The sequence below is a fragment of the Marmota flaviventris genome, chromosome Y (genome assembly GCF_047511675.1).
Source record: "Marmota flaviventris isolate mMarFla1 chromosome Y, mMarFla1.hap1, whole genome shotgun sequence".
NCBI classification, from domain to species: domain Eukaryota; kingdom Metazoa; phylum Chordata; class Mammalia; order Rodentia; family Sciuridae; genus Marmota; species Marmota flaviventris.
This window is the reverse complement of record NC_092519.1, coordinates 17,261,939-17,274,740: the sequence shown is the minus strand read 5'-3', so window position 1 is coordinate 17,274,740 and position 12,802 is coordinate 17,261,939. Positions and strand designations below refer to the sequence as shown.

The window sequence follows — 12,802 nt, the reverse complement described above, 5'->3', positions numbered from 1 at the left end:
AGGGTATAAGACAGGGTTCTGTACGGTTGGCACAAATTATCTTGGGCTCTCTTAAGCTCTTTCAAAGCCAATTACCTTAATTTCTGTATTAGTCCAAAATTCTCCAAACAAATGAACTTCTAAGAATATACTACTAACCTTACCCAACATATAACCACCATCTCCCAAAGCTAACAATGTAATAACAGACCTACAGAAGAAATTTCCCCCTTTTCACTGTAGCCACCCATCTGATGATCCTACCAATGCACTTGGTTAATGTATTCATAAATAACTTTCTTTTACAAATGTTCTTGTCAGTCATGCACAGTGGGGCACAACTGTAATCCCAGCAGTTTGAGAGACTGGGTCAGGAGAACTGCTAAATTCAAAGCCAGCCTCAGTGACTTAGTGAGGCCCTAAGGAACTTAGGTGAGATCAAGTATCAAAAGAAAATATAAAAATGGATGTGGATATGGCTCAGTGTTTCATTACCCCTTGGTCCAATCCCTGGTATAAAAAAAAAAAAAAATGTAATCTCTTCCAGAGTAGGATACATACATCATTCAGGATAAGTTAAATCCATGTTCATGAGGATGGTCATTAATATTTGTGTCAAAATAAACTATTTTTTTCAGGTACAATGGCCAGTGCCTTTAATTCCAACAGCTTGAGAAGCTGAGGCAGGAGGATCAGATATTCCAGGTGAGGCTGGACAACATAGCCAGATCCTGTCTGAAAATAAAATTTAAAAGGGTTGGGGATAAAGGGCAAGAGAATAAATCAGACATTATTATCCTATTTTCATAATGACAATATGACTGGTATGAATGGACATTAGGTACAACCAGAAAAAGGAGAAGTTACAGTCTATTTATATATGATGTGTCAAAATGCATTTTACTGCATTGTATAAGTAGTAAAAACCAAGTAAAATAAATAAATAACTTCTGCCAAAATCAACAAAACAAACAATCAAACAAAAAAAGGGCTGGGGATGTACACCAAGATTCAATATCCCTAGTACCAATAACCCACTGCCTTATTTCATTTAAAGCAGCTATTTACCCAAACACAAGATGTGCCAAGACTATTCTTTCCCCTCAAGTATGATATTCAGAAACAAAAGAAGAGTGTTATTCTTGCCAGAAATAGTGGCACAGGCCTGTAATCCCAGCGACTCAGGAGGCTGAGGCAGGATGATCACAAGTTGGAGGACAGTGTCTAAAACAAGTGGTAAAGGATCTATTTAAAAGGGGGAGGGGGGGTTCCTGAGGATTTCACTGATAAACCTTCTCTAGTTTTGATCCCCAATACAAAGAGAAAATATTCCTTGCAATACTTCACTAGAGGAAAAGTGAAAACTAATAGACTGTTCATTTGAAACACAGAAAGAAAAACAGATATTTGAGAATGATGGGAAGTGGAGAGGAAGATGGCATTTTAGAAGCAGGAGGCAACTGCAAATGAAGGACCTACAACAGCCTTCGGAGAAACTAAACTGGGGGAAGGAAAGTGGATTTGCGATCCTGCTTCCTACACATTTGGAAGAGTGGGGGCGGGCCACCAGCAGGGAGGGGAGGGGAAGCTGGAGACCTGAGCCGCCCATTCAACAATGGAAGCCACTGGACGGAGCCCAAGGCCAACTACCAGCGAGAATTGGGCCTCATGCTCCACAGCTGAGGTCAGGGACCAGCCCACCCCTCAGGCCCAGGGAGCAGAAGCTCAGGGCCATACCCCACAGAGGACTAGACCACACCCTCTGCACCAATTTCTGGCACCCAACACCCACCTCACCCCGCAGACCAGTGGCAGAGGCTTAGGGCCAGTCACCAGGGAGGTGACTTCAAGTTTCTACCATCCAGCCCAACCCCCAGGACAAGGGGACAGAGACCCAGGGCAACCTCCAGAGGAGACTCCACCAGGCTCTGCAGCTCACCTGTTTGCAGGGCCCCAAGGCAGGTGCTGACCCTGTACCTCCAGCCCTGGACACAAACTCACCATTTTTGTCTTCCTTGGGGACCTGGAGTTCTCTTAGGAACCTCTGAGCACGAGAGATCTCAGAGACACAGGCTGCTCAGAATCACCTAGGCCTTTTGGGAAGAGCACATAGGGCCAGGAAAGGGAAGAGCTGAGTTGGTGAGGAAGAAAAGCCCAAGAGATTACAAAAGCCCACCCTTCCCCTGTGTTCAGAAACCTGATTGGGCAATTCCACCCCAGCATCCCTAATGGGCTGCCTCCAGGAACACCTCTGCATTGTGACTGACAGCTAAGGTTATGAAATCACTACCTAAAATTCCCTAGAGTGACAGATCCTTGGTCCCAGCCCTTTTCAGGTGGAGTGTCTTTGCTGGGCTGGAAAAAAATATCCAACTTAGAAGCCTTTGCTTGGAACTTGGTAAGGATGGGATTGACCTATGGCTTCGGAAGACTGCTTTCCCAGCATGGGTGATGCCCTGCATGTTAACTCCACCACAGAAACAAAGAACTATTAACAAAAGAAGGTACTTGGGGAGTCTGAGGCAGGAGGATCCCAAGGTTCAGGTCAGGATCTACAGTGTTACCCGTGTTTACTGTGACAGGTCCTTGCTTCCCCAAATGCTGAAGTATAACACCAGAGAAGCACGTGGAGAGTGGAAAGTGCAAGGCTTAATTAAGGGAGAGCAGAAAAGATTCATACCCACCCCCCAGGAGGAAGGGGACTGGAAAGGAGAAATCCCTGGAAAAGGGAGGTCTTCTCCCTTTTACATCTAAGGTCATCTTTTGTCCTCCCACATCCCTGTCCTTTATTTCTCTTTATTGTGCATGTGATGGGGGATGCAGGTGGAAGGCCAAAGGGTGGGAAACAGGTGGACTGGTGGGGCAGGGAGCAGAAACCTGGGCAGGAACAGCCTAGGGTGGTTTGATTAGCATCTCCCTGTTTTACTGGGAACTACTTCATTAACCCTTATTTAGGACCTCCCCAGGGTCATGGGACATTAATATTTCAATTTCTCAGCTGTTTTTCTGGTTTTCCCAGGCTCAGATTACACTCCATTTTCTTTATGGTTCCAGTTGGACCACATTAATCTAGCTACATAAATTCTTTTTAAATCTGGCTTCACAAACAGGGAGATCCTAGCTAAAAATTAATTAAAGAGGGTTGGGGATGTACCTGAGAGGTCAAGCCCCACAGGGATTATTCCACAGAACCTCAAAGAAAAAGATACCCATATACATATATAGTATCACCTGGTGCAACCTCAGGCCATAGTCTCAAAATTTTTGAAACAATATTTAAAGATATCACATATATCACACATATATGATATCTAAAAATAAAAACAGTTTGACAATTATTTCAGTAATTCTCATCACCTTCTGCCCACTGATCTTTTGAGGAGATAGCCTGAACTAAGAAAGGAAGCAATTGGTGTTGGTGATTTGGCTCAGTGTTCTCTCCCCAGCAGAATGGAGGGGGGGAGGGGGGGAGTCAATTCCCTAAGGCAGCAATGTGGGGTTGAAATAGAATGAGCACCTTGTGCTTAATGTCCATGTTCTACATTCCACTCTTAGGGAGTTCTAGGAAGCGACCTGACTCTGGTGATCCCACACATCAGGTCATCTGTTTACCCCAAATCCAAACAGAAAAGGTCATGATGAAAAGCAGGAAAGGAACTTTGATCAGTGAAGCTACCCCAGGAAGACAAGGGCACCATGTTCTTAGCCATCTCTTCAGGGGCTGTCTAGGACTCTCAGGTTTTATAGAAAGGGTAAACAGTCATAGGCATGTGTGTAGAGGGAAAACTGTATGTAGGCTTGGTGTCATCTGTGGCTTCAGGCATCTGTGGGTCTCATAAAATGTCTGTGAGCTCATGGTCACGTTTCCCCTTGACACACTTCACCCCATTGCACAGGCTGACCGGAATTGACCTCTCAGGAAGGGCCCCCCTCCCTTGTGTTCTTTCTTTATCAGTGGTTCAGAGGCACCAACATTTTCAAGAAAAGCCACAAGCCCACCTGCTCCTGCCTGGTAAGCACCATATCCCTAGATGCTGACCCAGGGCTCTCAGCTTCCTGGGTTCCAACTGATAGTTAAACCAGAAAGAAACAATACACACATATACCCATTAAAAAAGAAAAGAAAAAAACTGAAAATATATGTAATGAGTGACAAAAGATTATAATACAAAAGATACACAATGAGAGGCAAAAAATTCAATGGAAATTCTCCTTTCTTACAAAGGAGACTGAACTTTCCCATAATCTACACTCTTGGAAAAACAAAGAGCATTTCAAGAAATTATGTGAAATTCAGGGCATGGATTATTGTGGGTTTTTTTGGGAGAACTTAAGGAAAACTACATCTAAAATGAAAATAGTACACTGTATCTAAGACCAGAGAAAACATTGTACAGAACAGAGAGAGAGTAGAGAGAGCATTTATGTTACTCCCAAGTTTCATAAGCTAAAAGGCCAGCTCCCAAAGGGGTGGCCCTAAGAGGAGGCATTTAGGAGGGAACAGGAATCAGGTGACAAGGTGGGAGTGCTCATGAAGGGGATCAGCAACCTTACTTAGACATATATATCTCTCCTTTTCAGAAAACAGGTGTCATTTGTTATTTCACTGATAAAGTATACAGTGATTTTTAAATGATCACAGTTGGGTATTTTAGGTATTGCCAAAATTGTCCTTAAAACATCCAATGAAGATGGGTGTGATGGTGCACACCTGTAACCCCAGCAGTTCAGGGGGGTCAGAAGCCCAAGAAGATGTAGCAAGACCCTGACTCAAAAGAAAGAATCTAAAAGGGGCCAGGGATGTGGCTCAGTGCCTAAGCACCTCTGGGTTCCATTCCTGATACCAAAAAACCACACAGCTAACATGAACCTGCCAAGTCCAGACAACAACAGCAACAACAAACTGTCATCCCCTGTCAAATTCATCACCTTGTGAAAGACTGTAACTAGTTTACATAAAATCACATTCATAAGTTTATCCACTGCAATTTTTGTAGAAATGAATTCATTTCCTGCAGCAATAATGGTAGACAGAGTTTCTCTGTATCTTAAGTGGCATTCCAGAATCTAGGACATGGATTTCAATTGGAAATCATTGAAAAGACAAGATCAAATCTCACCAATTCTCTATGCATACTCAGGAGTAGCAAAAAGTAAATTAGATGTTTTGTTTGTTTATTTGTTTGTTTTTCTGTTCTGTTCTTTTTCTTTGGTTTGGGACCAGAGATTAAACCCAGAGGAACTTTACTAATGAGTCACATCCCAAGACATAAGGTCTGGCTAAATTGCTAAAGCTGTCCTCAAGTTTGCAATCCTCCTGTCTCTGCCTCTGGAACAGCAAGGATCACAGGTGTGCACCACTGTACATGGCTGTAAGTTAGAATTTTTAACAATGAAAATGTAACTATACTATTTTTTTTTTTTGAGAGAGAGAGAGAGAATTTTTTAATATTTATTTTTCAGTTTTCAGTGGACACAACATCTTCATTTTATTTTTATGTGGTGCCGAGGATCAAACCCAGTGCCCCATGCATGCCAGGCGAGTGTGTTACCCTGGAGCCACATCCCCAGCCCAAAAATGTAACTAGACTTTTTAAAATCCACTTCTTTCCTGCCTCTTTAATAATAGTCCATCCCATTTGGCTCTGAATAAATAAACCTGGGCCTCAGATAAGTGAGCACATCATTCAAAGTGATACACAGAAAGCTTTGGTGCTGAGGGAGCACACATGTGTCAGGCTCAAGGGGCAGGGAAGGTCCCTGTAGCTGGGACATGCTCCCTCCTGGTCTTGCTTCCTGAAAGCCTCTAGGATCACCCTCCCAGGGACCTGGATCATGACTCCAGTCTATGAGGCTTTTCAGGTTTGCACAGCTCTGCACTGGGGTGGGTGGTGCTTAGGCTCTGGGAGAGGTTTTGCTCCTTCACACTGTGAGAGACTAAAATGGCAGGAGTCACTGTTGACCTGGCCCCTCAGCTCCAGCATCCACAGGCTGACTGTCTATCTGTCTCCAAGGAACAGAGCTTGGCGTAAACAAGGTCCCAAGGAAGTAGCTGTCTAGATGAGGCCTGTTCCAGGAGATTCCTCAGCCCAGGGTCCCCAGCAGCTTCCCTGAGAGGCTGCACCCCACACCTCAGGTGTCCTCTAGGAGGAACTGACCCAGGGCCTGAAGTTCTGTTCACCCTGCAGGGACCAGGGCAGCTGTGGGCACCTTGTGGCAGCTCCAGGAGAGGACAGTGGCTGAGGACATGGGACCCTGTGAGGCATCCAATGGGAAACTCTGCCCAAGAAATCTGACATGGTGTCTACACCTAAGGAAGATAAAGGGAGAAGCACAAGACTTTTACAGCTGTGAACTCAAGTTGTCTATACAGTTGCATCTACATCAAAGAACCTTCAGAGTACTTGACTTGGCTAACTAGACCACCATGAGGGTGAAAAGGCAGGGTTCTGTATGGAGAGCAAAAATTATCTTGGGCTATATTAAGTCCTTTAGTAGCCAATTATCTTAATTTGTGTATCAGATCAAAATTCTCAAAACTATTAAATTTCAAACAAATGTATAATATATGATATTTCAAGATCAATGTAATATTTTGAGCAACTAATAAATTTCTGATGTTTAAAAAAAAAAAAACTAATAAATTTCCCAGAATATATCATTAACCTTACCAGACATTTAGTCCCCACCACCTACCAAAGTAAGAATGTAATAACAACAGACAAAGGAAATTTTATTTTTCTGTAGCCCACCAATCTAATGAGTCTACCAATGCATTTGGTTAATATAGTGATACACAACTTTGTTTAAGTTCACGTAGGCCAGGCACAGTGGCACACAACTGTCATGCCAGCAGCTTGAGAGGCTAAGGTAGGAGGATTGCTAAATTGAAAGTCAGCCTCAGCAACTTAGTGAGGCCATAAGGAACTTGATGAGATCAAGTCTCAAAATACAATCTAAAAAGGACTGATTGTGGCTCAGTGATTAAGTACCTCTGGGTTCAATCCTTGTCTTTCAGTGGGGGACACACACATCATTTAGGGTCACTTGAATCCATGTTCCTCAGTATAGTCATTAATATTTGGATCAAAATTATCTATTTTCCATAGCTGGGATTGCCAGTGCCTTTAATGTCAACAGCTTGAGAAACTGAAGCAGGAGGGTCAGGACTTATAGGCCACGCTGGGCAACATAGCCAGACCCCATCTGAAAATCAAATTTAAAGAGTTGGGGATGAAGAACAGAAGAATGAATCACACACTATTATCCTATGTGCATATATGACTACAGGACTGGTGTGAATCCACATCAAGTACAACCAGAAAAAGGAGCAGTGACACTCTATTTATGTGTGCTGTGTCAAAATGCATTATAATGCCATGTATAACTAATAAAAACAAATCCAAGTAAATAAATAAATTATGTCAAAGGAGGGGGGGCTGGGTATATAGCACAGGATTCAACATTTCTAGCCTTTTTCCTTTTAAAGTAATTATTTTGGCCAAACACAGGGAACTGTTAAGTGATTATTCTTTCCTCTCAAGTATAATATTCACAAATAGAAAACAAATGCTTTCAAAAGTGTTCTTCTTGCCAGGGACAGTGGCATAGGCCTTGTTAGAATGGCCTTAGGCCTGAGCCTAAGCAACTCCATTTAAAAGACCTGCAGTTTCACCAGGCACATCCACAGATCCCTCCAGTAAGGCCTCAAACAAGTTCCTTCCCCTCACCCTGATAAAGAGAGTGAAGCCTCTGGCAGGCTGTCCTTGCCTGATAAGAGGGAAAGGGAAAAGATCAGGGTGGAGACCACCAGACTAGATGTTTCTGAACCCAGGGTAAATGATGTCACTGAGAAATCTGGTGGTAGCTGAAAGGATTGAAAGGGGGGTCAAAAGCCCAAAAATTTAGTATAAATGATAGAGTTGATGAACAGGGATTCAGCCAGCAGAAACAAGGATGCACTCGAGCTGGAGAGCCTACTGAGGACCTGATATCCCATCACTTGGCATCTTTCCTGAGCCTCTGGGAGATCCTCACCGTTCTCAAACTCTACTGCCTCCTCTGGATCTTGGTGAGAGCTGCAACTCCTCTCTACAACCTCCTCCTTAACTGGTCCTCCGCTCCACCAGGAAAAGCCTGCCTTGGTTCCAGACCTGGTCACCACGGTCTGAGTGAGTGTGCATCTGCTGGACTCAAAGCCTAGGACTTAAGACCTTTGAACTTAGCATGCAGAGGGAATGTCTGTCATTAGCCTGTCATGATTAAGTGTGTTTTGCAGTGCTTAGAATGAATCTAGAACTGTTTGCTGTGAATTAATTAAGCTAGAATTGTTTGCTGGGAATTGATTATGTCTATTGCACTGCCTAGCATTAAGGATTGTTGTTTTCTTGATTAAGAACCTATACAGTTAAACTGAATTGAGTAATTTGCGTGAATAAAGCATTGAAAGGGGCAGAAGTGTGTGGACATTCTTTATTTCTCCCCTTGACTGCATAAGTCAGTTTTGCCCCCTCCAGACAGCCCTGTAATCCCAGGAACTTTGGAGGCTGAAGCAGAAGTGAAGCCAGATTTACAGATACGTAGTTAGGTAAATTGGGTCTAATATTGTGTAAGATAAATAAAACAGAGGCCCTTATAGAGAATGGAGTCCTGGAAACCAGAGCAGCAATTGAAATGTTAATGTCCCCAAGACAGGAACCCATTCTAAGGAACTGTTAATGCTAATCCAAAAGCCACCCCAGGCCCTTCCTGCCCAGATTACTCCTCCAGCCCACCAATCTCCCACCTTTTGGACCTTCCCACCTGCATTCTATCACTGCAACATAATGAGAAACAAAGTGTGGGAAAGCAGAAAGAAGACTTTAGCTATAAAAGAGGGAAGACCTTCCCCTTACAGGGATTCCACCTCTTGGGTCCCCTTCTTCCTGCGGGGAGAAGTCTTTTCTGCTGTCCTTTAATAAACCTCTACTTTCCACTCTACACTTGCCTCAGCGTGCTTCTCTGGTGTTATACTTCAGCATTCGGGGAAGCAAGGACTCGTCACTGGTAAACAGCGGTAACAGAAGGATCACAGGTTGGAGACCAGCTTCCACACCAAGTGGGTGCAGATCTCAAAATTCAGTAAAAGTGGAGGCTGGGGATGTGGCTGATAAAGCTCCCCAATTAAAAAAAAAAAAAGAAGGAAGAAATATTCCTTCCAATATTTCACTAGATGAAAAGTGACAATTAGCGGACGGTGTCCATTTGAAACGAGTGGGAAGAACGAACGTCTGGCCCAGCTGTGAGGTGGAGGGAAGGTGGGGTTTAGAAGGCAGGAGGCGCCTGCAATTTGGGGAACCTACAGCAGCCTCCGGAGGAGCTCCCCTGGGAGAAGGAGGGTGCATTTGTGGCCCTGCTTCCTCCACGTTGGGAAGAGTGGGTCGGGCCACCAGTAGGGAGCAAAGGGGACACCAGGGACCTGAGCTGCCCTTCCAAACCCAGGGGACAGGGTCCAGGGCCACCAGGCCAGCGGTGACTCAGACGCCCTCAGCAGCTCACCCACGCGTAGGGCCCCAAGGCAGGTGCTGACCACCTACCTTCAGCCCTGGTCGCAAACTCACCATTTTTGTCTTCTGTGGTGACCCAGCGTCCTCTCCAGGAACCTCCGGGCACCTGTGACAGGCTGCGCAAAATCACCTGGTTCCCTGGAGCAGAGAACTCCAGGCCTGAAGGATGAGGAGCAGAGTTGCTGAGGGAAAAAGGCCCGCGAGATTGCAGAAGCCCGCCCTCCCCCTCCTTCTATACACTGATTGGACAGTTTCCCCAGCGTCCTGCATGAATGGCCTCCAGGCCCGCCTCTGCACTTAACTGACAGCCAAGATGACCCAATCACTGGATGAAGTTGGCTAATTGACAGATTCTTAGCCGCAGCCCTTTTCAGGAAGGGCTTTTCAGCTGTGCTGGGAACCAATCCAGGTGGGAAGCCTTGGCTTAGCCTCTGGTACAGAGGTGACATCTGGCTCTGCGCTAGGCCTCAGCCATAGAGTGCTTTCTGAGCATGGCGAGCCCCTGGGTTTAACCTCAACACAAAAACAAATCACAGCTTCTCGGGGAGGTTGAGGCTGGAGGACCCCAAGGTAAGGTCAGCATCTTCAAACAGTGAGACCCTCTCTTAAAATAAAATGAAAAGTGTGGGGATGTAGCTCAGAGGTTGGGGTCAAGCCCCATTGAGTTTATTCCCCAGTACCTCAAAGAAAAAAAGAATTATATATATATATATATATATATATATATCTCAGGCAAATCACTGTTTCCAAATTTTTGAAACACTCTTTAAAGCTATCATATATATCACACACACACACACACACACACACACACACACATATATATATATATATATATATATATGATATGTACTAATTAAAACAATTTGAATATTATTTTAGTAATTCTCATTACCTCCTGGCCTCTGATTTTTGAGGAGGCAGCCTGAGCTATAAAAGGAAACATTTTGGGTTGGGGCTGTGGCTCAGTGTTCCATCCCCAGTAGAGAAAGGGGTGGGGTGGAGGGAGGCAGGCAACCTTCTAAAACAACAATGTGCAGGGGAAATAAAATGGGCACCTTGTGCTCAAATCTAGATGTTCTCCATTCTACTATTATGATGTCTTATGTACAGACCTGACCCTGGTGATCCCAAAAGTCAGGTCTGCTGTTTGCCTTAAAAGCAAAAAGAAAAGGTGTTGATTGAAAGCTACACCAGGAAGACAAGGGAACCTTGTCCTTACCCTATGTTCAGGTGCTGACAAGGACTTTGAGGTTTTATAGAAAGGGTAATCATAGGCATTATGTATAGGGGAAATTGTATGTGGGAGTTTGTATTGTTGTAATTAGTAATATTATTGTATTATTATTGTAATAGGTGATATGCAAATAATATGGCAATATGTAAAATTATATTAGGTTAGGCTTCAGGGATCTGTAGTCTCATAACATGTCTGTGAACTTACGCTCACTTGCCCCCTTGAAACATGTCACTCTGTTGCACAGACTGACCTCATTATTTTCTCTCAGTATAAAGTCCCCCTCTTGTGAACTATTTCCATGTCAAGGTTTGAGATGCACCAACATTTTCAATAAAAGCCACAAGCCCATCTGCATCCTGCCTAGGAAGCAACATACCCCAGAAGATGACCCAGCACTCTCAGTTCCTAGGTTTCAGCTGATCGTTAAACCAGAAAGAAATAATAACCCTGCTCAGCTCTGCTGGAAAGCCCGCATATAAAACATAACAATTTGCCACTTGGGGCCAATACAGCCTGTCATATTAACCCCAATAATGGAAAGTAAATAAAATTTTAGTCTCTTCTGTTAAGTTAGACTTTGTGAAGTCTTTCATATCCTGCACAGTGTATCACATTCATTCTACCTAACAATATTGCCCATGGACAAGGGGGGCTATTGTGTAAAAAGTGTGGAAAACTGGGCACATAGCTGCCCAGGGCTGAGAATTGAATCCCAAGTGCTTCTATGTCCCCCATGTAGAGATTGAATTGAGGGTGGGGGCACTTTAGCACTTAGCTACATCACCAGCCCCCCATTTCATTGTGGTTCAAAGAAGGTGGGTGGGAGCATAACTGTGATGGATCTGAGAAAATAACTCCAGATGGTGACTCCAACCTGTTATCAGTGCAATGAGGAAATAAGAAGTTTACAAACATGGTGGTGGAAGACTGTACTCCCAGCATCTCAGGAACCTGAGGCAGGAGGATTGCTTGCTCAAGCCAGCATCAGCAAAAATAGGGTGCTAAGCAACTCAGTGAGATTTTGACTCTAAATAAAATACAAAACAGGGCTGGAGGTGTGGTGAAGTGGCCATGTGCTCCTGGATGAATGGAAGGATGGGTGAATGGGTGGGAGGATGCATGGACTGATGGGAAGATGTATGTATGTCTGAATGGATGGCTGGATGAATGGGTAGATGGGTGGGTAAATAGACAAATCCATGATGCATTGGAGAGAAAATGGGCAGATGGGTGGAAGGAGGGATGGCTGGTACACAGACAGATGGATAGATATATAGACAGATGCATGCTGATGGATTTGCAGTACAATTCTAGTGATTTGTTAACCCTGAGAATAAAGGGCTCAGAACAGAGTGCAATTCTACAAGCCTGTATGACATCATGTACACAGTTTAGCCAAAATAAAAAAAATTCCCCACACTCTCTAAGATCCTCTGGTCTTCAAAGACCTCCACTGAGACCATCTCTTTGGCCCCCATTTTGGCCCTGTCTTCCCCACACCCCACGAAGACATAATTTTTTCCCTAGTCCCCAGTCATACTGAGGATCAGGGTTTCTGTGAACACAGGATATGTTCAAATCCTTTGGGTCCCAACCCAGCAGTGGCATTGCTGGGTCATATTGTGATTTAATCTAAGCTTTTGAGAGTCCACCATATTGTTCTGCCAAGGGCCACCTGGAGCCCCAGGAGCTGGGAGAGGCAGGAAGGAGCTTCTGTGGAGCCAGTGGAGGGAGCTGGACACCATTGTAAGAGGTGGGTCCTGTCCACATCTGGCCCTTAGAACCCCTGAGTGGGATCTTGTGTGGAAACAGGGTCTCTGCAGAGGTAGTTAGTGAAAGATCCTGAGATGGGTTCCTCCTGGGTCACGTGGCACTTTTGCAATGGCAGTGTCCTCGCAAGAGACAGAAGAGAGGACACAGACACAGAGATGGAGCCACATGGAGACAGAGGCAGAGACTGGAGTTATGGGCCCACCTGAAGCCCCAGGAGCTGGGAGAGGCAGGCAGGAGCCTCCCTGGATCCTGTGGAGGGAACACA

The 12,802-nt window shown here is 44.6% G+C and overlaps 1 protein-coding gene across 2 annotated transcripts in view; it reads right to left on the bottom strand.

The window, feature by feature from the left end:
• Nucleotides 1–9,718, bottom strand: part of LOC139703506 (zinc finger protein 709-like) — a 49,886-nt gene extending 40,168 nt beyond the window's left edge. Inside the window, exons 1-3 of one of the 2 annotated variants that reach the window (XR_011705783.1) lie at nucleotides 9,579–9,718; nucleotides 1,981–2,072; nucleotides 77–714 (exon numbers count right to left, since the gene is read on the bottom strand). Coding sequence is in view for 1 of the 2 variants with exons in the window: in XM_071606988.1 (XP_071463089.1) it covers nucleotides 1,981–1,983 (3 nt within the window). In the remaining variant the exon portion in view is untranslated. Of the gene's footprint in view, nucleotides 1–76; nucleotides 715–1,980; nucleotides 2,073–9,578 lie in introns of those variants that run through there. The other variant, XM_071606988.1, reaches the window with a different exon arrangement.
• Between the last annotated feature and the right edge of the window lie 3,084 nt (nucleotides 9,719–12,802).